This window comes from Pseudopipra pipra, chromosome Z (assembly GCF_036250125.1).
Source record: "Pseudopipra pipra isolate bDixPip1 chromosome Z, bDixPip1.hap1, whole genome shotgun sequence".
In the NCBI taxonomy this organism is placed as follows: Eukaryota; Metazoa; Chordata; class Aves; order Passeriformes; family Pipridae; genus Pseudopipra; species Pseudopipra pipra.
In genome coordinates, this window is record NC_087581.1 from 30,670,831 (window position 1) to 30,696,072 (window position 25,242).

The 25,242-nt window shown below is 36.7% G+C and overlaps 1 protein-coding gene across 1 annotated transcript in view; it reads left to right on the forward strand.

The window, feature by feature from the left end:
- Positions 1 to 25,242, forward strand: part of RICTOR (RPTOR independent companion of MTOR complex 2) — a 76,194-nt gene that overhangs the window by 41,409 nt on the left and 9,543 nt on the right. Inside the window, exons 16-32 of the mRNA XM_064641604.1 lie at positions 1,397 to 1,497; positions 2,987 to 3,149; positions 3,560 to 3,661; positions 5,602 to 5,648; positions 6,381 to 6,516; positions 7,085 to 7,284; positions 8,288 to 8,414; positions 11,169 to 11,333; positions 11,788 to 11,864; positions 11,987 to 12,065; positions 12,909 to 13,018; positions 15,130 to 15,217; positions 15,960 to 16,052; positions 16,862 to 16,968; positions 17,612 to 17,841; positions 19,516 to 20,545; positions 24,030 to 24,207. Of these exons, the coding sequence (XP_064497674.1) occupies positions 1,397 to 1,497; positions 2,987 to 3,149; positions 3,560 to 3,661; positions 5,602 to 5,648; positions 6,381 to 6,516; positions 7,085 to 7,284; positions 8,288 to 8,414; positions 11,169 to 11,333; positions 11,788 to 11,864; positions 11,987 to 12,065; positions 12,909 to 13,018; positions 15,130 to 15,217; positions 15,960 to 16,052; positions 16,862 to 16,968; positions 17,612 to 17,841; positions 19,516 to 20,545; positions 24,030 to 24,207 (3,033 nt within the window). The remainder of the gene's footprint in view (positions 1 to 1,396; positions 1,498 to 2,986; positions 3,150 to 3,559; positions 3,662 to 5,601; positions 5,649 to 6,380; positions 6,517 to 7,084; positions 7,285 to 8,287; positions 8,415 to 11,168; positions 11,334 to 11,787; positions 11,865 to 11,986; positions 12,066 to 12,908; positions 13,019 to 15,129; positions 15,218 to 15,959; positions 16,053 to 16,861; positions 16,969 to 17,611; positions 17,842 to 19,515; positions 20,546 to 24,029; positions 24,208 to 25,242) is intronic.

Sequence of the window (25,242 nt, forward strand, 5' to 3'; positions counted from 1 at the left end):
TTTCTTAGAATGATGATAGGTAGCCCTCTGACAGCGTGTTTAGCTTTCTGCTTCCCAGGATAGGCAAGTAAAACTTTTTTCACATTCAGCTCCATGTGGTTTGGGTACTTGGTATTATTCATTGAGGGAACTCCATCTTGGTGGAGTGCACTTTCAGCACTGCTGTGGGTATCTCCTGCTGCAGGGAAGCTTTTGCTTTGTTCTGCTTCCGTCTACCTTATGTGGCTTTTACAGTACTTCTCTCCTTTAACCTAAACTATTTTCATATGGAGGTGACATCATGTCCTCTCAATGATGAGAATAGCAGATGCAGCAGAGCACTTTAACCAGTTTTCTTGTGTTTTTTTTAAATCTTTTTTTTTCCAGATAAACTATTTTATAAGAGTTAGTAAGATTGTGAAATATGACTTTGTCTTGCAAAAATTTGAATATGAGTTATCAGATGTAGTCTGCTTCTTTAGACTGTTGACTCCTTTCGGTGGTATGCCAAAAAACCCAAAGTCACAATCTTCAGATATAGGATTGTTTATTACTGTAGTTATTACATCTCAGTTCAGCAGTATGGGTCAGAAACACAGCAAATCTTTTTTTTTTTTTTTTTTTAGTTTTTTGAGTTGTTTTTCTTTAAATAATTGATGGAATTGCATGGATGTTCAGTCAGTCATTACAAAGTTTAAAAAGAGGAATCTGTAATAATGTTTACTATTCTACTGGTTTCCAAATAATTTTGAAATGGTTGTGACGGTTACTCACACTGGCATATTCTGGAAAGCATAGGTATTTCTTGATTTTATGAAGAGGTGATTTATTAGTCAAATATGGCTTTTATCAAGAACAGAACAAATATTTATATTTTTATTTAGTTTATAGAGATGGAAGTAATTTCCTTATTTTCATTATTCTTTAGTTTCCAAAAATATTTGCAGAACTACTTATGTTTATTAAAAGCGGTTGAACATCTAGTACCTTATGTTAATTAATCAGTTGGAGTTTTTGTGCGTAGCGTTTTAGTAGAAATCAGCTTAAATTGTATTTCTGATTTTAGATTTTTTTTAGTACTATGTGCACATAACATAAGCATGTCTGATGCTCTGCAAGTTTTTGCATGTTAACACTTAAAAAACCACCAGTGCAAACAATATGGATCATAAACTTGTGAAATCTGAAATTGTCCTAAGTTACTTTCAAGTGTATTTGAGATTGATCAGTTAGATCACAAATTCGAAATTGTATGTGTAATATGCTCTGACATTAAGTGAAAGGTAGTTTCATTGTCATGATTTTCTGAAAGTCTTGTGAAAAGTGGTAGATTCTTCAAATGTTGATCCTAAAGAGATGGCTGAAATTGTTATAATAAGTTATTCTAAGTGGTCTTTTTTTGTTTGTTTTTTTTTAGGCAAACACAATTCTTCCTCATTCTCACAGCCATCACTTGCACTGCTTGCCAACACTGATGAATATGGCAGCATCTTTTGACATCATGAAAGAGAAGAGACTGTAAGAATTCTAAGTTACATTTAAAAGGATAAAGCTCTGTCACAAAATGCCGTCTTCTGGGTCCTTTACACAATTTAAACCTCCTAATGAAAGAAATCAAATAATTTGATAGATTCACATCTTGAATTGGTATTTCTTCAACTCAGTGTCTTTAGTTGCTTTTTTTTGTAGAAGGCAAACTGAGTGTGTTGGGTTTTTGCTAATAGGAAATATTTTTGTTAATTACTCTTTTGTTAATTACTCTTCCATGTGTCCTGTCAGATCATTATTCTGATAAATATCATAAAGTTCTGTTTTATCTTTCATTCTGTTGTTAGTGATAAATTACAGAATGTTTCCAAACTGCTACTGTGAAATGATAAATGCTACTTGTAGAGTGCTTCCTAAAAGTGTAGTGCTCTTCTGCTTTTTAGATTTGAAGATTTCATATCTGTCACTAGAAGATTTTGATATGCAAAAGCACCGTTAGTTTTCAAAAAAGACATATCTGAAAAACTTCATCAGAGGATATTTCAGGTGGTCAAAGCTATGGGATGAGAGGAAGGATGAAAAGCAGAAGAGATATGCTTGTGGATTACCTTCGGTTCATTTGCTTTTTGGCATTTGTGGACATACCTGGTAGAGCAGTAAGAATTCCCGTTTCAGTTGGAAGAAAGTGATTTATAGAAGTGGTACTTTTTATTTTGGGATCTTGATATTGGTCAACACTGCATTGTTTCATATGTTGAAAAACTGTAATTCCTGTTACTGATTGAATTTGCATAATTTAGATAAGTGACCAAATTCAAAGGTATTTGTTTGAAAACAAAAAAAAAAGCACTCTTCTATACTTCAAAAATTTTTGTTTATGGGGAAGGAAGATAGACTTAAGTTCTCATTTTTAGACTTCCTTATTTTTATTTTCTCAGCAGGTGGGAGTTTTTTTCTGCTACCACTATTTTGTAATTAACTGTTCTTGCCCTTGTATCATTTCTGATACTTCCTATCTTTTCCTGTAACCCTTGTTACATGCTGCTGCTGAATTGTTTAGATATAAGAGCAGGAAATGCACTATTGGTAGTCCTGCCACCCTCAAGGGACGGGGGAAGTAATAGAATGTAAGAGAAAAACTTCATTACTCTGAGTTGAAGCTAGCCCCCTCAGCTATCAAACAGCAGAATATCGATCTACTGTGGCATCTCACAATGTAAATCAACTTCAAACTTTACGATACTTTCTGTGAGCTGTGACAGACACCACTACTTGCAGAGTAGAAGAAAAGTTATCCATAAGGGTCATACTTCAGAGGCTCTGAAAGATAGTTTTCTGTATAGTTTCAGTGTGAGACGGAGGCTTACAGGTATATGAAAACTTGTCTCAAGAAAATAACTTTCTTTGCTTCTGAATTGTTGGTCAAGTCTTTCTTGAGCTGTTTACTCAAGAGATAGTGGTGCTCTTTAGTTTGATAACAGTTGCCAAATACCGATTATGGTATTTTTTTTTCTCTTAGACGAGCAAGTGCAGCACTCAACTGCTTAAAGCGTTTTCATGAGATGAAGAAAAGAGGACCTAAACCTTACAGCCTTCATTTGGATCATATTATTCAGAAAGCAATCTCAACACACCAAAAAAGGGATCAGTACCGTGTACAGAAAGACATCTTTATTTTAAAGGTATTACCATTATTCATTATTCAAAAATGAATTTGACATTGTATTTTGGAGACTTGGATCCTGCCCTCACCCAGGCTTCACTTATTTAATTCCGAGCCATTTATGTGATTTCTTTGTAGTATTTTTTTTTATCTGTTTTGTCTTTTGGATACTTGTAGATACTATATTATATTTCCAGGCATTGATGTGCAAAACTCCAGTAATTTTTAATGATTTTTGAGACTAGTTGTGATCTCTTACTTTTAGATTCTTAATGCAGTACTATAACCATACAATTTAACTTCAAATGAAAATTATTGTGAAGCATTGCCCTTTTAATGATTGTGACATGAACAGTAAGTATATCATGTGACAAGACTAAAAAATTAATGTGAGGAAACTTATTGTAGCTTTTTGTGTCTGTATTCCAGGATACAGAAGAAGCACTCATCATGAATCTTCGAGACAGCCAGGTTCTCAATCACAAAGAGAACCTTGACTGGAATTGGAATCTAATAGGGACCATACTGAAGGTGAGCTTACAAAGAGCATGATAATATTTTGAAGAAATTGTTTGGGAAAAAGTCTCTTGTTTCACATCAGAGCTTTGACTTTCTAATATTAATTCTGTAGTACATCCAATCATCCAATCAGTATCAGAGGGATACTGCTTTGTTCAGTTTCATAGCAGATTTTTAAATTATATGAGCTGAAAGTTAAAGCCAGAGATGGGTTCTAGATCAAACTTTAGATGCTTAGACTGAGCCACATATCAAAACTTCATTGATATGCAACCTCATTGAATGTTTTGAACTAATACAAATACTCCTGTAGCATCAGGTTAATTATGAAATTACTTTGGTTTTACAACATAAAGGTAATACCTGAGGGGGGGCATTATTTTAAATATATTTAATGCACAGGTTTTAAGATACTGCCTCTTTTTGTAAGCAGAAAATTTGCTTTCTTTGAGTAAGAAAACTCTGAGTACTCAGTATAGTTCAAACCAAAATAGCTCCTGTCATTCTGTGCATCAAAGCCATCCTTCAGCTGAGTAACATTTTCTTACTGTCTGTACTGTGTTGATATGAAGATGGTGAAAGTACAAAAAAGGATTAATGGTAACAATCATAATCAAGATTATGTGGGGTTTTGGGGGGTTTTTTTGTGTTGTTCATTTGTTTTTTTAAAAAATAAAAGAAATTAAGTATTTCTGTGCCTTTCTTTCAGGGACCGATAAACTTGAAAGAGCAAGAATCTTTCTGGTATAAAGACCTGTATATGTATATGACAGTAGCTTTGCTCCACCAGATTTCCAGGCTTTTTTTACAGCAATTACTAGATTTACTGGGTTATTAGATACCTATTATTATTAGTTGTAGATATTTTTACCTTTGATTCAATATTAAAGATATTATCAGGAAACTGTTTTTCAGAACCTCACTGTTAATTAGTCTATATAGTACTTTGACAGTGGAAGTTTTATTTAGTTCAGGTGTTTGAGTTTTATTGAACTGCAGTTTGCACCAAATGGTCAATTTTTCTGCTATATCAGACCTCTCCAGCAATGTATTTTCTAGTGTTCTGTCAAACAGTTGCTAATGTCTCAAAACTGGGGAGTTCTTACAGAATGAGAAGTGTATGTGTTTTCTGGTTCACTTTTAACCACTTCTGTTCCTGTTAAACTGCACAGCACCAGCATAAACTGAGATAATGTTATCAGAATGATCCATCTTTAGTCCTTAGACAAGCAGGATCCAGATTCTAGTGTTCCGAATCTGCTATCTCACCTGCCTCTTACATTTGTGGAGCATTAGCTCTCTAACCACCTCACTATGTGCATCTCGTGTGGTCCCTTACTGCCTTTTTTACTTGCCCAGGTTGCTGTGTAAGCTGCTAAAAGAGCTTAGACAAAAGTGTCAACCTCATCTGTATCTGACACTATTATTGTAGTCAGTTTTACTGATCATTGACTAGTGCATTTTATGTCTTAATGCATCTTACAAAGTGTCAACAGGGGAGTTTGAATTCTGTTTTAATAAGCAAAATTTAAGTGAGCTATAACAAAATAATGTTTATTTTTAAAACAAATCTTACAAATATTGGAAACAACAACCCAAAAATTATTTCCCTATTATGCATATCAGATTTTTTTTATTTTCAGAGAAAAAACTGAGCAAAATTGTTTATTTATTTTTCATCAGCTTTTCACGGTTTTCTGTTTTCATTAGAATTGTGGCCTCGTACATGTAGCATGTGACCAACATTCCTTGTTTTCTCTAGAAAAAATTAAACAGTTCTTGAAGCAGGAAGTGTGGGCTTTTCAATAAACTAAGTGCTTTTTACAGATGTAACGTTAGGTGCAAGGAAACTTGTATTTCTAATTAGGTAAATATGACTGATAGAAGTACATGAATTCTAGTGACTAATTAAGGACAAGTTTCACATAATGCTATATTTGCTGTTTTTCTAGTGGCCAAATATAAATCTAAGGAACTATAAAGATGAACAGTTGCACAGGTATGTAAAAATTATTTAGACTTCCTTTGAAGAAAGAAATTTGAAAAAAATGGTTTTTACTATTGCAATAAAATATTTCTTGGATATATCACATTTCTAAAACTTAATCTATAGATAGGCAGAGAATCTCTACTGAAAATTTATTCATGTGAAGCAAAACTCAAGCTACATTGCTTACTGTGATTTCAGACAGTGAGAGTCTGTGTTTGCAATCATTGTGTTATGTTTCAAAAATGGTTAAGTTAGGTGAATGAAAATGCTGTTGCTGAATGAATAAGACCATTTCCTGTCAGAACACAAAATTGTGTTTTTTATGGTAGCATTAACTGTTATAACTGGAGAAAACTCAGGTTGCAAGATTCTCTTTAGCTCTTTGTTAGTCTAGATAATATAGTCTTTGAAACTTGCCACAGGATATATTACAGCAGAATAAATTATAAGCATGAGAATGAGAGGGGAGCTATGTCTCCTAAGAGCATAGAGATTTTAAATTCCTTTGCTTATATTAAGTAATGGTTTAGACAACCCTTTATAAAACACAGTACAGCAGCATCTCTGATGTCGTCTGGATAAACTCATTGCTGTTACCTGCTACTCTTCTAACAGATTTTGAAAATTTATTGCCAATAAACCAATTTAATGATAACCTATTTTTTCTCCCAGCATTACTGTGTCTTGTGAGTCTGTCCTTGTCATACTGAAAAATAGCAAATTCTTTTTTACTTTCTGTAGGTTTGTAAGGAGGTTGCTGTATTTTTACAAGCCTAGCAGCAAACTCTATGCCAACCTGGATCTGGACTATGCCAAGGCAAAGCAGCTCACTGTCGTGGGCTGTCAGTTTACTGAATTTCTTCTTGAATCAGAAGAGGTAATATATTTTCAGCTACAGGACTGGAGGTAGAATGAGTAGTCTTGCTGTGTGCCACTTGGAGTAAAAACCTTAATTTTTGGTAAAGGCTTCTGAGACTTGGGATCTTAAATCTAAAGTGACAAGTGTAAATAAGAAATACAATGTAAAATACTGAGAAAGATGACTGTGATTATGTAGAAGTTTTATTAAAAACAGCTTTGTTAAATGCAACTTAGAGTTTGGAGGAATTTTTCTATTATTTTTGCTATGTATAGCCTTCCTTTTCTACGTCCTTTCTTCTTTAGTGCTAAAGACTTTTATGCCTCAAGTCAGAGGAAAACATCATAGAATAATACTTTTCCCTTTTACTGGAAAGAAAGAATTAATTCCTAAAATACCTCCAAGCTTAACTCCTTTTATTTGCCTTGAACCTTCTTCTTTAGTCTGAATTGATTATCAGCCTGCATTTCTATTTTGTGTCTGTGTTGTGCTTGTACATTTTAAGAAATTTGAAATTATGGGTTTCAGTACAGAAAAGAGACGCAGTTCTGTTACTTACAGATGTTACTCCTCTTTGTTTTGTTAGGATGGACAAGGTTACCTGGAAGAATTGGTTAAAGATATTGTACATTGGCTCAACTCTTCATCGGGAATGAAACCTGAACGTAGTCTTCAAAATAATGGGTTACTAAATACCCTTAGCCAGCACTACTTTCTGTTTTTTGGTACTTTATCTTGTCACCCTCACGGAGTGAAAATGCTTGAAAAATGTAATGTGTTTCAGTGGTGAGTGGTTTTTATCCTGTTTGAACTGTGCTTGTGCTGTAAGAGTTATGAAAATTGTAAACTGTGCATCAGGGCCACCATCTGGAAAGCTGGGAACTCTGAAGTTATTTTGGTTTACTTGCAGGTAAAGATCCTCCTTTTTTTTTTTAAGAGGGGATCTTTTAGTCTGTCATAATAAACAGATAGATATGATTGTGGCATAAACAGCTTATTTTTTCCTATCCACACCTGTCTGACAGAGATCAGTCTCAGGAAGGATTATAGTGTACTGAAAAGACAGGGGTAGGGAAATAGACAAACAAAATCTAAAACACACAAACCACCAAAAACTGATGTGCTTCATACTGCTTGTGAAATATGTTGATATGTGTTGTACCTAATGCCCAGTCCATTATACTGGAGTTAAGTTCTGAAGTTCAAAATTTTGTTCAGGTACAGATAAACTTACCTTCCTTTGGGAATGAATTGGTTAGTGACTAATACCAGTTTATTAAATATAGTAAACTACAAGCAGAAATGCAGGTGTTCGGATGTACTCCGTTTTTTCTAAGTTGGTTTTGTTGATTATTAGAAAGCAAGCTTTTTACTGCCTTCAGAAAACCTGATTTACAATAAAATCTAGACAGTTAATAGGACTAACTTTATGGCAAACTTTATACACAGCGTTTTGTAATGAAGAGTTGTTCACAGAGCTTCATGAACAATTTCTATACTCATAATCACTAAGTATGCTGACAAAATTTTTACAGAGCAGTTACAGAAAAATGTTAGTTTGGGGTTTACCCTACCCCCTTACAGTTCAGTGCATTATTTTGTCCTCATTTGACTTTACAGCTATAACAGTTTATAGATACTCCATTTCATATGATAATGAATTTTGTGATTATACCTCATATGGAAGGATAATTCAAAGTGCTTAAGTTTAAATTATTGCTTGAATAAATAAACAGGTTTGAGTGAGTTCAAGTACTAATTTTATTCTTCCTCCCTTTTCTGCCTCCAGTCTTCTTAACCTTTGTTCTTTGAAGAACCAGGATCACTTGTTAAAATTAACTGTTTCTAGTCTGGATTATAGCAGAGATGGATTGGCAAGAGTCATCCTTTCTAAAATCCTGACAGCAGCTACTGATGTAAGTTCAGTTCAACGTATGTTCCTTTAGATGCCATTAGACATTTATTTTGTTATTCAAGGTGTATGACTTTATTTTTAAGCTATTATATATACAGGAAGGTTTTTATTTTTGTATTCTGGGAAATGAAACTCCTACTCGTCTAGCTTTTGAATTTGTTGTGAACTTCACACCCTATATTGTATTTGTGCTCAAGAAAAGTCATTCAATTAGAGGTTTCTCTTGTGTGTGAAGGGGGTTAAAGTCTCAATATGTATAAACTAAGTGTAACATTATTGTCTAGGTCAGTGGACATCCTAAGTTAATTGTGAAGGCATTGTTATCACAAACAGAAGTCTATATTTCTAGCACTATTAAGAAGGTTAACCTTCTGGTAGTAGATACTGTTTTAGTAATGATTGAGGTTACTCAATGTGGTGGAACTGAGCAGAAGCTGTAGCTCCTGGAATGAGGGGTTGTCCAGAAAGAGTCACTGGGATTTGTTATCTTGAATCAAAGAAATTGAGTGGGAATAAAATAGAATTACATGGACTTGGGAGAGGAGACTCTTGAACTTTTAAGGTGTAATATTATTAGACAAGCAAGTGTTGATGTCAGGGAAATGACAATTAGTAAGTTGAAATATAACTAGGAAAACATTCATTACTTAAGGGGGGGTTGTTTCTGTCACCTGAACAGACAGAATGTATTCTAGAGTGGATATGAGAAAGAATAAAGTGCTACCTTTAAGTGTCTCATGGTGTTTTGGAAGAGAGGGAAGGGAATTCAGGATATTTCTCTGAGCCTGTCAAAGATAAGATGATTCTTATGGACAAACAGTGGAATCTGAAAGTAATGAAGATAGTTGAGGTTGAAGGGTGACTCATTGAAAGAAGAGGGTGAGGCTCCTTACTGACTACAGTTTTTTTAATTGGGTTCTCAATTCTGTTTAAAAGCAATAAAAATATATGGGAGTTGACATAATTTCTGAAAAGCTATATTTAGGAAGGGGGAAAGACAATCTCCAGTAGGTTTGTTTCTTTCAGAAGTCTTAATTCCCTGAGAGTGTCTCCAAACAATAAAAATTAGTTTCTCTTGTCAACTCGAAATTAGAAGGGGAGAGTAGCATTTTGGGGTGACTGTATACAACAAAAACATTTACAGAGCAATATCCTTACAGATCAGTGAAGGATAAGCACATCTTAACCTACTTTCAGATGTGCTTTGGTCATTCATGTTAAAACAAATTAATGCTGCCTCAGCTGCCTTTCTGCCAGTTCATGGTAGAAATAGCAGAGTAGCCAGTGTGTCCTCAGGTGCTGCAGTTCATGACCTCAAATTTTATCCTTATAGGTGGCTGGGAGAGGGAGAATTACCCTACATCTACTGGTATCTATGCTCTGCTGTGTGTAGTCAGATGAGCAGTGACTTCTGACTTGCTTCATCATTTCTAGGGGTCTTAAAGCCCTGTAATAGTAAAAGTAAGAACCTTCTGACAGATTAGAGCTTTATCTATGTTTTTCATGTAGTTCATGCATGAGGAAAAGAGATGTCCTCTGCACTGGTTTTCCTGTTCATTCCCATCAAAAGTAAAAACATTTTCAGTATTTTCCTTCATCTGGAAAGGCAATACTGGGCTTTCCCTCTCCGGTTTTTACCCTCTTCTCTTCTCCACACTGAACAGATAAACTGATCAATTTATGCTGTTTATTCAGTAAGTTTTGAACAGCAGTACAGAAATTGACAGGGTACTTGGTTGGTTATGCTGTCACTTGGTGATATGGTTTGAAGCTGGCTCCCTGCCAAGTCTCCAAACCTTACCACAAGAAGTCGTCCCCCCCCCAAACCTCAGGGAGAAGAGGAAGAAAAACAACCAAGAAAACCCGAAATGAGAGAGAGACAGCTAAAGTGATATATATAAATATATTTACACTTATGTTACAGGTATATTTCACAAGGGAAGGGGGAAGGGAAAAGGAACAAAACCAAAATAATATATATATATATCCCAATTAGCAACCCAATATCTATCCACTAAAAGAGTTAGCCAAGAAATATCTCACTACTCTCCTTGGGACAACCGAGAGTCGCTCTGGAACGATCACCGGCAGCCTCTGTCTCCCAAGGTCGACAAGGCCTTACCAGGCCTCGCTCCCCAACACACAGACTCAACAGCAGGGAACCTGCACCTCCAAGCCTCCGGAAGGAAAGAGAGCGAAGGCCTCTCCTCCTTTCTTCTTATAGCCTGGCTTACGTAAAAATCGTAGGGAATACTGAGTAAATCTGGACCCTTCCTTGGTTACAAACTGGTCACCAAGGAAGGCCTAGACCAAACCACCACACTTGGAGAAACTCATAGTAGGTTTTCTAAGAAGTTTGAAAGACCAAGTATTTTCAGGAAGGAAATCAAAATTTATAAAAATAAGTTTCCCAGAGGTTTTAGTATTTGATTTTTAAAGTCGTCTGCAGACTTGTTGCACTGGCCACTTGCAAGGTGTATTTGTTGCTAATTCTAATGACTTTGTATGATGCTCTCACATAAGGGCTTTCCAAGCAGACTCACAGTGACCAATTTACTTGTGATTTCAGACTTGATTTTCCTATTTGATAAGATAGAAATAGCTCTAATAAACTGTAATTTTAATAGATAAGGTGTTCATCACAGCTGCTTGCTACAAGATATGGTAATTGAAATGTCTTTGTAAAAGGTAGAAACTATTTAACTGCATGAACTGTTTTTCTTCCATTCAAGAAAGCATTTTCCTTGCTTTGCAGAGCTGCAGGTTGTATGCAACAAAACACTTACGAGTATTGCTGAGAGCTAATGTAGAGTTCTTCAGCAACTGGGGGATTGAGTTACTGGTGACCCAGTTACATGATAAAAATAAAACTATTTCTTCTGAGGCACTTGATATTCTAGATGAGGCATGTGAAGACAAGGTGAGCATCCTTTCCCTTTTTGACCTCTTTTTGGTATGATACTCTTAAGTCTGTTCCCCACCCCTTTCCCTGGTAGCAAAGTAAAAATATGTAAGAAGCTACTTATGGTTGCCTTTCTTGGTTGTCATTGATGGACTTAAAGTAGTTTATAGACCCCTTTGATGAAAACACTGCAGTAGGATTGACAGGAAAATGCAGACTTCTGGAGTCTGCGTATTTTAAATAAGAATTGCAAAAAATTCAGCTGTTTTGTTAATGATATTTTTTGTGACGTAATATATATTTAATGACAAAAGGTACCTAAAATTGGTAATATCAGGATACATTTGGTGCTGTTTAATACTTCCTGTTGTGAAAAACCTGCTGCTTCATTGCTGGCAGATTGATGTAGTTATTGTAGTTTTCAGAATAACATAGTGCTCAAATACTCCTTATGTGTTCTTAATTATTTTAGGCCAATCTTCATGCCCTTATCCAAATGAAACCAGCTCTCTCTCATCTTGGTGACAAGGGTTTGCTTCTGCTCCTAAGGTAAATGTTGAATACTGTGTTTGACTTCACACCGTAAAAACAAATAAGTGTTCCTTTTTATTCAAATTGCGTGATTTTTTTTTTTTTAAGTAGAGTGGTAACTGTCTGATGTTATTTTACAGATTTCTGTCCATCCCAAAGGGATTTTCTTATCTAAATGAAAGAGGTTATGTAACAAAACAGATGGAAAAGTGGCAAAAGGTAATGCTAAGAAGAAAGTGTGCTTGATATCAGGAGGGGGAATGGTGTGAATGTGGGTTTAGGCAGTCAGAGATCCTTAAAAATATTGTATATTAATGTATGTGCCTGACTAATGCAAATATATTTATTGCCTCAGTGACTTAACGGTTTTGCTGAAAAAGGTTGACAGGGGCTTAGAGTTGCATAGGTCCTCTGTACCTGTGGGCTTTTGATTTACCGAGGCCTTTATTTCAGCAAATATTTCAGAGTGTAGTGACATCCTAAAAGAGGTTGGTTTGTAAGGTCTTATCTAGCGGAGTGTGCAAAGGAATGCCACTTTTCAAGATAGCTGTTACCTCTGGTTATTGCTAATTATAGTTAAATGGGGAGCTCACGAAGATAGAATTGCTTTACTCTCTTAGGAAGTAAAGAGGAACACAAGACCATTAAAAATTCGTAATTGCCATAACTTGAATAAAACTCTCCAGACCCTACTTTGTTTTTGTAATTGATTATAAGTGGTTGGTCTCATTCCCATTTGCAATTTTTTTTACTAGTTTAACTGTCAGTTCTCAAGGAGTGCTGAAGTGCGTGGTGGTCTATTGAGATTATTTGAGTTTGTGAGATGTGAAGTATTTTCTTCCTTTTTTTAACAAATTCACTGAAATGGTTATGGAATCAATTGTTGACTCTGCAAACTCATTGTATGTATGAAGTGCATTAATTTTGGTGAGCCCCACCTTCAAATTATAGAAAAATTCAGCCAGCCTTAAGGAGCACTTTAATTATTTCTTCCTTATAAAGTATCATGCTATAAGACCATAAACCACTAAATGTATTGTGTCAACCTTTGTCTTCTTATAGGAATATAACCTAAAGTACGTTGAATTGATTGAAGAACAACTTAATGAAGCACTTACAACATACCGCAAACCTGTTGATGGTGATAACTACGTTCGTCGGAGCAACCAAAGGTAAGTTTGGGAAAGTGAGTCTTGAGGCATAAGTTGGTGGGACTGATCAAGAAAGCTGTAAACTAGAATGTATGAAGGAGGGGCATACTGACAGGGTTTCAGTTTACACTGCTCCTGGGAACACAGGGGTCTCAGGAGCTTATCTGAAATGCTTCTACAACATGGTAGAAGAAACAAACAGGATGAACTGGAAGTGCTGGTCAGTTCCCAGAGCTTTAATATCAATGGTATTAGCAAGACTTGGTGGAATGAGCCCCATGATTGGAGTGCTGGGATGGTGGGCTACAGGTTGTTCAGGAGGGATATACAGGGTGCGGAGCAGGTGGATGCGTCACCCTATATATAAGGAAGAGATTTGATTATACAATTAGTGATGATGTGATTGAGAGCCTATGGGTAGGATTAAGGGGATGGGAAATAAAGGAGATGTAGTGGGTGTCTGCTACTGATTGCTCAGCCAGGATGTTAGCACTGATGAGTCATTCAATAGGCAGTTAGGAGAAATTTCTGGATCTTGTTCTTATGGGCTTCTTACACAAGACTTCAACTTCCCAGGCAGAAACTGTCAATATCATACTGCAGTAACAAGCAAGCTTGGAAATTTTCAGAGTCTGTAGGAAATACCTTCTTGACACAGGTACTCAGTGAGCCAGCTAGGAAAGATGCCCTCCTAGACTTGCTGTTTGTGAATACAGGAGGACTTGTGGGAGATGTGATGGTCTTGGCCACATGGTTGAGTTGAGAATTTTCAGTGTAGTGAAAAAAGGGGCAGCAGAGCTGCTGCCTGGAACTTCAAGAGAGCTATTTAGCAAAGTACCCTTTTGAGCTTTTGAGGGCCCAGGACTCCATGAGTGCTGGTCTGTGTAAGAACTGCATTTTAGAAGCACAGGAGCAGACAATTCCATTGTGTTGTATGTGAAGCAAGCAGGGCAGAAGATCACCTTGGCTGAACAGGGAACTTCATGGAGCTCAAGTGGAAAAGAAAATGAAATTATCTCTGGAAGCAAGGTCAGGCTTCACAGGAAGATTATAAAGCTCTGATTCACGTAAGCAGGCACAAAAGGCCAGAGCTCATTCAGGACTGAAACTGACCAGTGTTCTGTCATACAATAAGAAAGGCTTTTTTAAGTGCATTAGTGGCAAGAGTAGCTCAGAAGAAAACATTGGATCAATACTATTCGAAGATGGTCACCTGACTTGTAGGGATGAAGGAAAAACAGGGATATTCAGTGTTTTGTGTCTCAGTCTGCAGCAATATTGATAGACCTTGGTCGTGAGTTGGAGGTCCACAAGTATGGGAACTGTAACTTTCCATTTGTGGACACTAAAATTGTAAGGGACCAGCTGTTATCAGCTGAATGTTCACAAAGCCATGAGGCCTGGTGGGATTTCTTCCAGAGTACTGAGGGAGCTAGTTGATGTTGTCACAGGACCCATCTCTATCAAAGGTCTTAGGAGCCTGGGGAAGTCCCTGCTGACTAGAAACTGTTATTCAAGTTTGCAAGAAGGGCATGAGGGAGACCCAGAAAACTGAAGACCTGTGAGTCTAAACTGGGTTCCTGAAAAATTATGAATAAGTTTACACTGGAAATTATTAAAAGGCATTTGTCGAGTTTGGAGAAAAGGAGGCTGAGGGATGATCTCATTGCTCTCTGCAACTTTATGAGAAGGGGAAAGGAGAAGGACATGCTGATCTCTTTTCCGTGATATCCAGTGACAGGATTCGTGGGAATGGTTTAGAGCTGAAGCAGAGGAGGGTCAAACTGGACATAAGGAATCATTTCTTTATCACAAGGGTTGTGAATGGTCACATGGTGGAACAGGCTTCCTAGAGAGGTGGTGGATGCCGTAAGTCTGTCAGTGTTCAAGCGGCTTTTGGACAGTGCCCTTAGTAACGTGTTTTAACTTTTGGTCAGCCCTGAAGTGGTCAGGCAGTTGGACTAGGTCCTGTCCATTCAAAATAGTCAATTCCTTTGTAAATGCCTCTAAAGAATTCTCTTCATTTGAAAAAAATCAAGAGTAACTCATTGCATTACACTGCAGCTTCATTTATTTTAAAAGAAAATATTATAAGTGCTGGGAAACCTACATATGATTTCTCTTTCTGCCAGATTGCAGCGACCACATGTGTACCTGCCAGTTCACCTTTACGGCCAGCTGGTGCACCATAAAACAGGCTGCCATTTATTGGAGTCCCAGGTGAGGATAATATTTGTTTATAACTTTAAAATATTTTTAAAGATCACTGTAACCCTTTTTAAATATGTCTTGAAAGAGATGGCATTTAAATGGTCATTGCAAAATAAGTCAATTAGGTTGTTGTTGATTAAGTTGTGAAAGTGTTTGCCATTTAGTCTCATGTTAAATTCCTTCCTGATGCCGAAATGTCAGCAAAGTACCTTGTAACATTTTTCTTAAAATGACTGGCAAAATCTTAGAATGGAAAGCAATTCATAAATGGTAAAAATTTTTCACTCTCTGCGAATTGTATATTGACAAATATACGTGCAGTAAAACTGTGCCTGTCCTTTTAAGCATGCAAAAATATGGAGGTGAGGAAATAGAATCTTTTGAATATTCTGAAAATATAAGAAGAAAAACCTTAAGTTCATAATTGCTTAAATTTGCTTTCAAAGTGGGCTTGATTATGATCATTGAAAAGTTCAAGAGAAAACTTATATATTCCAGTGTGTTAGTTTGACTAATCTTTTATCTTCATAAAATCTGAAATAATGTCATGCAATCAGTGATTTCATTTAGATTTTCTTCTTGCATTATCACGGCTGTTAATTTATGGTTATAATTCCAGAATTACCACTGTTCATCTTGGGGTACATGCTTTAAATAAGTGCTTTAACTTTTTCTATAAATGCAAGAGAACCTGTTTAACTGAGATCTCCTTTTCATTTTTGACTTAATTTCTTCTGTTTTTCTCCTTCAGAGTATTGTTACAGATCTAAGTTACACTGTTCGTTCCCCAATGCTGGATAAATGGGAAGGAATTAAGCAGCTGAAAGCAGCCCTTTGGGCTTTGGTTAGTAACAGATTTACAAACCTTTTGCAGTTGTTTAGTTATGACTCTTGGTTCTGAAATAACCAAGCAAAATTTCGTATAAATAATGAATTAGGGTTTTTGTGAAAAAGTATGTGATTTTTTCAAGTTGGAATCTGTACCATAACTGGACTTTGAGTTGAAAGTGGTTCACTGCACTTGTTTTGTTCTGAGGTTTTTAATAATCACTTTGTCTTTTTTTCTTTTTAACAAAAAAACCTCCACATTGCCATATGTAGCAACAATATTAGTATGGAACCAGTAGTTACAATTTGCTGTGGTCTGATTTTAATGTATTCACTGTGGTAGTCCCTCATTTTTTCGGAAGAAAGTTGGCTGCCAGTGTAGATGCATGAGAATATAGGCAGTCATGACACGCCTGGTACTTGGGACATGCAAAAACCTATTATTGGTGTAAATCCAAGCTACACTTCTAAATTTGCTTTGCCACCTCAACTGTTCACCTGCTTCTTTCTTGTAATAAAATGGCTGTGTAAGAGGAATATAAAATGAATAAACCCAGATCATACTGCAGAGTGTAGTAGAAGTGGTAAAGTGAGGGATACATAGTAGTTGTAACTGTGAGCTGATTGAGGTATTATAGATAGTGTGCTGAGTCCTTTTTTTGGATTTGCACAACTAGAAGATGCAGACAGGGTGCTCAAATCTTGTAATTGCTTTGAGAAGATATGGTTTGAAACTCTGTCAAAAAACAAAGATGTCAGAGTTTTACACTGACAGTGCTGCAGATCACGTCAAGATCAAAACTTACTTGACAAATTTTATTCCAGGGCAACATTGGATCATCAAACTGGGGTCTTAACTTGCTTCAAGAGGAGAATGTAATTCCGGATATAATGGCACTTGCTCAACATTGTGAGGTTCTGTCTGTTAGAGGGTATGTGTATCTGATTTATACATAAAATTTCCAGATGGTAGTTGCCATCAGTTTTCAAATAGCTTTACCTCATTTACATGAGTATATTTTTGGACTTTATTGGAAACCACCTATTAAAAATCACTGATGATTGATACTCAATCTCAGTTTGATGTAACAGTAGAATTGTATAAGAAGTCTGAAAGAAAACGCAGTAAACAAATGAAACCTATGAAAAAAGATACATACTACTCTTCTCCTTTTTTTTAAAAAAATAAAATATTTGCTGCTTATCTCTGTGAAAATTAATTTATCATTTCATTATTTTTATTGAACATCTTTTTGAATCTTTAAAAGCATAAATAGATGGTATCTTGCCTAATATTGCTATTGCATTAGTGTTTGTCCTTTTTTCAAAAGGTACTTTTCTACTTTATGTAATAAGGCTCTTGTGAGAATTAGTTTTTATTTTTGAATAGTTCTCAGATGCTTCAATGCATTTCTTAAGCTTCCAGTGATTTACAAATAAAAATTAACAGTATACTAGTTGGCAGTTTTGTGAAATTTCTGCTGAATTGTTTTGAAACTTTCAAGAGAGAAATAAGGTTAGTTAAATGAGATGCTATTATTGTTGCTCTTTTTTCTATATGTACGTTAAATACAGAACCTGTGTCTACGTGCTTGGTCTAATAGCCAAAACTAAACAAGGATGTGACATTTTGAAGCATCACAACTGGGATGCAGTTAGACACAGTCGTAGACAGCCTTGGCCAGTGGTCCCTGATGACATGGAGCAGCTCTGCAATGAACTTTCTTCTATACCCAGCACTCTTAGCTTGAACTCTGAGTCCACCAGTTCTCGGCACAACAGTGAAAGCGAATCTGCTCCTTCAAGTAAGTAACCAGAACACCAAGACAAGCAAACGAAAGAAAAGCAAATGGAAAAAAGCCCCAAACCATGATAAAATGGCATTTTGGTGTCCTTACCAACCTTCTGGCAGGATGAGGTTCAGGCAAATGGTGTAAAGGTGATAGTGCAGTAAAAAGAGTTGATAGTGCAGTAAAAACAGTGCAAGCAAGAGGACAGTTATGTGCATTCAGAGAGATGCAGACAAGTGAGAGGGATTAAACAGTATCTTAGCTTCACATTTGGGGTAGAAGAAAGAACTTTTAAGATTAGGGTAAGTTATTAATTTTTTATGTCAAGTCTTGGCAGTTTGCTATATCGTAGCTAGGCTTCGCGAACGAAGATTTAGGAAGGCTCTATCCACATTTGTTACAGGCACACTGGTGACTTATGAGGCCAATACGAGACAGACATATCCGATTGCAAAAGGCACAGCAGAAAGACTCCTTAGGTGGTGTATTCAGCAATACACGGTTCTTTCTGCATTGTCTTTTCTCCTCGAGAGTGATCCTGCATGTGTTCTCAAAGGAAACGGCAGCGTTATAGATGGTGTGTCTCCAGGCCTCTCGATTTGAGGCCAGAGTAGACCAGTTATGATGATCAATGTGGCCGAGGCTGAGATGTTGTTTCAGGGAGTCCTTGTATCTTCTCTTTGGGGCTCCTCTCATGCGGCAGCCAGTGGCAAGTTCACCGTAAAGCAAGATCTTAGGGAGGCGGTGGTCCTTTGTCCTTGAGACGTGCCCTGCCCAGCACAGCTGAATTCTCAGCAATGTGGTCTCAATGCTTGTGACTGCTGCTTGTTCTAGAACAGATGTATTGGTCACATAATCTGACCAGTGGATGTTTAGGATTGTACGGAGGCAGCGTTGATGGAAGCGTTCTAGGAGTCGCAGGTGGTGGTGGTAGATGACCCATGATTCAGATCCGTATAAGAGAGTAGACAGCACTATGGCTTTGTAAACACTGATCTTGGTGCTTTTCTTCAAGTGTTTATTTAAATCAGTCCAGCAGTTTACCTACCTAGGTAGCCTCATCTCCTCAGATGGTAAGATTGATGGGGAGATAGACAACAGGTTAGCAAAGGCATATAGTGCTTTTGGAAAACTCCATAAAAGAGTTTGGCGAAATAAACACCTGAAGAAAAGCACCAAGATCAGTGTTGCTATAGTATGCTGCAGAAAACTCTGTGCTTAGGTATAAAGATACACTTGGCTGTAGTCAAAGGAATATTCTAGAAAATAGATTCATGTATTCTCTAGGTGTAGATACATACACAAAGTATTGCTGTATTTAAATCATTGTGTATTTCGAGTATCTAATGCATTTTATTTTTGCTATGTGTAGCTGGGATTCAAATCCAGAAGTATATCATATTTAGATATCATTAAAGGAGTGCTTCTGTTGTAATCCCAGTAGGTGGTTATTTGCACTGAAATAAGATGGCGTGGCTTTTCTTTTGAAGCAGTGAGACCTTCACCTCAGATACTCCTCAAGTAGTTAATTTGCACTACAATATGCAGAAAAAAATTATGAATTAAAGTAGCAGTAAATTGCATAGATTCACACTTTAGCTTCTATAGAATGGCTTCCTATTTTGCAACATAGTTTCTACACTCTGAAGAAATGTTCATTTGCAGTGACAAAGTCTCCTATAATTTCAGGTATGTTCATCATGGAGGATGACCGTTTTGGTAGTACTTCCACCAGTACATTCTTTCTAGATATTACTGAAGATGCAGAACAAATATTTTATGACAGACCTGGACCTTCAAAGGACAAAGACCGTAGTCCCTTTCCTTTTTTTTCTTCTAGTAGACTTGTGAAAAATCGCATTCTAAACTCTCTTACTCTACCTAACAAAAAACACAGAAGTAGCAGTGATCCGAAAGGAGGAAAGCTGACATCATCTGACAGTAAATCAGGCCTGAGGCGAAATCGTACAGTAACAGAACCTAGTGGTAGCATAGACTTTCCTGCTGGGGAAGAATTCAACCCTGTTTTCAGAGTTCCAAAAATCCAGACTTTACGATTAGAAACTTCTTTTGTTGGAAGTAAACACGTAGAAGATACTGATAGTACCCCAAGTATTGGAGAAAATGATCTGAAGCTGCCAAAAGGTCTTGGAAATGAAATTCATAGGGAAAACACAAGCAAAGAAAGGCTGATAGGAGATGGTACTACACAAACACATTTCAAGAGTCGTAGCTTAAGTTTTAATACAGATACCACAACAAGTGGCATAAGCTCAATGAGCTCCAGCCCTTCAAGGGAGACTGTAGGTGTGGACACTACAAACGTAGATACTGACTGTGGAAGTTTGAGTACTGTGGTAAGCACAAAAACAGTTAAACCAAGTCACTGTTCAACACCACAGTCTAACCACCTGCCTCTCTCAAAATCCAACTCTGTATCCCTGGTACCGCCAGGGTCTTCTCATACCCTTCCCCGAAGAGCCCAGTCTCTTAAAGCTCCTTCACTTGCTACGATAAAAAGTCTTGCTGACTATAACTTCAGCTACACGAGTTCTCGAGATGCCTTTGGCTATGCTACACTAAAGCGCCTACAGCAGCAGAGGATGCATCCTTCACTGTCTCACTCAGAAGCCCTGGCATCTCCAGCAAAAGATGTGCTGTTTACTGACACCATTACCATGAAGTCTGGCAGCCTGGATTCTCGGCTAACCCCAAGCCGGTAAGAGATTATTATGTGCTCATTTCTTACTTCAGTGCTGTAAGAATCAGTTAAATCGGAAAAGTATCTTTCTAATACTTCTTTCTATCTGTGCCTAAAAGGGGCAGTTGTTGCAAGGTGATTCCTAATTCCACTGAAAGCAGTACCAGTATTAGGAGAAAAATAGAAGAATAATGATCAACTTTGTAAGTGCTGTCAAAGAAACCTGGCTTTCACAGCTCTGCCTAGCCCCTTTAATGCTGCTGGTGGCAAAGGAAAATGTTTCCTTTTATCACTTCCTTCCTGTTTTCCATGGTATAAAAATGCAATTGCACTGCTAACACTGTTAAAGTTGCAAACACACCAAATTGCCCCTGAAGTCAGAGCTGTATTTAAGAAGCAAATTTTCTTGATGTCACTGGGTGAGGTTTTAGGACAGGGACTCCTGCCAGTATGCTATATTTGTGTTCACTGTGGCATTGAGGCCAGTGATGAGATACTGGTGCCACTGATAGGAATGTCAGTTTGGCTCTAGCTGCAACAGAGCAAAGATTTACTCATAGCATTTATTTTTAGATGGCAGTGTCACCTCTTTATTTTTGAGTGATATTAGATGTTCTGAAGACTAATTAGAGAGTTACATAAGATGTCTGGCTCTTGACATTGACACTGTTCCCAGCTGCAGCAGTCAGTGCTTAACAACTTTCACTTGAAAGGCCTTGTGTCAGATTTTTCCTTTCACATCATCTTACCTCGTGTGTTGGATTTTCACACTACTGTTGAAAAGGAAAAGACACTCTCTATCTCTGTTCTTTCCTTAACATCATCTCTCAGATGAGAGAAGGCGGAGATGCTACCAGTACATGCGTCATCTGCTTATCACACAGATCAGCAAATGCCCCTGAGCTGCACTCCTCACACCCAACTGAGTGTATACAGTGCCTGCTTATTGCTCTGCATTTTTGGCCTGATAAAGAGCAACATTCATTTGTTGATATTTTCACATCTTTCTGAAAAGATGCCATAAAAGATAATTTCTTCTCTCTTTGTGCAGTTATGTTAGAACTAGACATGAGTGTGTTGATTAAATTAAGAATGATTCAGTAGTTAATGTGTGCTGTCCTGGAAATTGAAAGTGCTGTTCCTTGCTCTGTCATGGGCTTCCTGTGCTAATGCAGGAACAAATCGGTGTCATTTCAGTGGTGGTACAGGTTCTGTTATGGCTGTAAGTAATATTGTACCATTCCTTGCAGTCGTGCCCTTGATATGCAGAGCAGCCTTGCTGCAGTGGACTTTCATCCAAAGACTCTGCATGCAGTGTCATACTGACAATATTCCTGGTACTTAGCTGTTCATGTTCTCTTGTATCAGTGGATAGGCTCAAGGATTTGAGCTGACCTGTTTGACACTGAACTGAAATGTCTAGAGTGCTCATATCTCTCAGAAGGTTAAATAATTGCAAACATACATGCTAAAAGAGATTTTCAGATTGTGTTGGTCACTGATATAATTGATTGGAAGGACTGCAGTGTAACTAGTACATGTGTTTTTCTTACTGCTTACAGTTGAGTGTCACTGCTGAATAATTGTGGTCCTTATAATTTCAGATTATGTTTACTAATAATTTCAGAGTAAGTTTACTATTTCCAGCTAAAATTGTCCTTAACTGTTGTTTAAATAATAAATTAGAAAGAAATATACTGTCTTTTTTATCTACCAAAGCTATTTCTCTGTCAGTCTTCAGAAAACTTTTGTTTATGATTTATTGACAGATTTATGTGTTAGATTTATTGTTGTGATGATTTTAGTTGTTCTTTTCATTCAGAAGGTTAAAAAGCCTTTTTATTTGGGTGAATTATTTTGTAAGGCTAAATTTCCCACCTTTGACTTCAAAGACCAACAAAAATGTTAATGCACGTGTTTCAAATCCCGATCATGGCTCTCGCCCTATCACCTGCAGACATTCCTTCATGAAAACTTAGTAATGTTTATAAATACTAATGATATGTCTGTTAGCTTTTCTAAGAAAAGCAGGGACAAACATTTAGGATTAATACTTCTATCTTTAATTTTGAGAGTCATTGTAGCATGTTGTATTATGAAATAATTAATACAATTGGTAACTTTTTGAGTTTATAATCATACAATCTTTTTGGTAGGAAAAGTCCTTCAAGATTGAGTTCAGTTACTAACACAAGTCCACCATTAAACCATGTCTTTAAGGGCCACATCTACACACCTTTTAAATGTCTTCAAGGACAGTGACTCAGCTGCTTCCCTGGGCAGCCTGTTCCCATTCTTGACAGCCCTTTCAATGATGAAACTTTTCTTAATATCTAATCTAAACCTCCCCTGGCACAACTTGAGACATTTTCCCTCTCTTTCTGAAGTATGGCTTAACTTTTATTGGAAGTCCACTGCTACTGTCATTAGCAATGGTCTGAATAAGTATCAAGAAAAGTATTGATATCCTGTAAATTGTTTCATGCATTTTTATTGCTTAATAATGTCTTGAACCATACATGGTCAAATTTTGGTAATTTAATTTTATCTGAATATCTGCTAGTCTGTTAGGGATAAGAAGACTTTTTATTGCCCTTCTAAAACAAAAAATTGATAGAAAACTATTTTGAAGGCAAAAAAGAAAGCAAATGTTCACTGTACTTTACCTTCCAATATATAATGATTTGCAATAAAAGTTTACTGTTCCTGATGTATGTCTTGTTATTAGGAAGCTTTAATCCACTGCATATTGACCATCTACATTATCATCTGATTAGCAGAAAACATTTATAGATTTTTATCTTTGATGAGAAATAAAATGACAGATGGCCAAATGTGAGGTTTCCATTACTAGGGCTCTGATCAGCACTGAGGACTTGTTCTCCTGCCTCTTCTATCCCATCTCATTTTCCCAACCTCTTTGCGTCTTCGTTCTTTGAGGTATTTTTCGCAGTCAGCTCTGCTTACTGTACAGGTTTAAGTTTGTTCTTTGGGCATTTGTTGAGCAAATACTTCCTCCATGCTTTGGTGGCCTGGTGGTGGCACCTTCGGAGTACAGGAATAAAATATTCCCTGCATGCATCGCTGGTAGGCTCAAGGTCTGCCTTTGCAGGGATGTACCTGCTCAGCTCAGAGTTTGAGAATATCCAGGAAATACATGTTCAGTGTATAGGTACGTTTCAAAACGAGGCAGTTAGGCTATTAGCCTAAATCATTACTGGCTCCGTCTGGGCTGTAAATATTCAAAGCCTGGAAACTTGGAGAAAATTTATAGTTTTGCAGGATTAGTTTGAATTCCTGTACTTGGAATTACAAAGAAGAAATTTTTACTCTAGGAACTGCCAAACCATGCAATACGAGGCAGAAAAAGCAATGAGCCTGTAGCTGTAATTTGTTGTAACAAGCTCTGTGATCTACAACGGGATGATAAGGATAGTCTTACTTTTAATGTGCTAGAATGGGAGAGTTACTAAAATTGTGATTTATTGTTTCCATGTTGCAGGTTCATGAAAGCTTTAAGTTATGCTTCATTAGATAAAGAAGATTTATTAAGTCCTATTAACCAAAACACACTTCAGCGTTCCTCTTCTGTTCGCTCCATGGTTTCTAATGCTACTTACGGTAGCTCTGATGATTACATTGGCCTTGCTCTCCCGGTTGATATCAATGAAATATTTCAGGTATGTATGCATTAACTGATTTGGTTCGTATGCATTTTCGTACTGAAAGGTAGGTAGTCAACTGTTGCCTTTCCATCAGAATAGATTAAATCTAGAGAAATGAGCAAAAACGGATGTGGTACTTTCAAGAAATGCATTTCGGAGAACAAGAGGTTTTCTTCAAACCCTGTTTACGCAAGGTCACTAGTCTGGTTTGCATTATTAGGCAAATAATGAGACACACTATGTTAGAGGAATGTTAAACAATGGTGACATAAATATGCTGTCATAAGGTTTTTATTTGACATCTGACTTTTTTACTAAAATTAGCATAGTCTGTGGACATTTGTTAATGCCTCTTTAGCCAAGTAATTGATCATCACGATGACCATTTATGATCAACCATAAATTATGTGCATAACCACACAGTTAATTCCCTGCTTACCTTGATCTTGAAATATATACCAATATTTTATTATTTAATCATCATAGTATTAAATTATATTGTCTTTACTTAACCTTAAAGATACATATTTTTAAGTTAGAACGGGTTATTTTAAGTGTCTCAGCAATTGCTTTCCTCTTTCTACTTGGTAGAAAACACATTCTGGTTTAACAAACTGATACATCACAGGGTTTAATATTCTGTTACTTAATTATCAAAACCAGGGCATGGTCTATGTCAAAAGTAAATCAGTGGGCTTCCTTATGTTTACTTTACTTAGTTGTTGCCTTTCAGTTGTAAATCACTTTCTTACTAATCTTACAAAAATACAAAACCAAGACCAAAGGCAAATTTTTCTTTAATACCTGCTTCTATTTTCCCTTTGTGATATGATTACTTTTTCTTTCTCCTTCACAGTCTTTGTGGCACATTTATGTTGCTAAATTTCTTCTCTCTTAAGTGTTTTTGTAGTTGAGACATGTCTCAACTCTGCATCCTACAGACAGCATGTTAGATGTCCTGGTTGTTTTTGCACTGGATTTCCAAGATCTCCAGTGCTGTAGAGTCATCATAGGCAAATTATTAATAGCCATTGTGGGTCACTGGTTTTC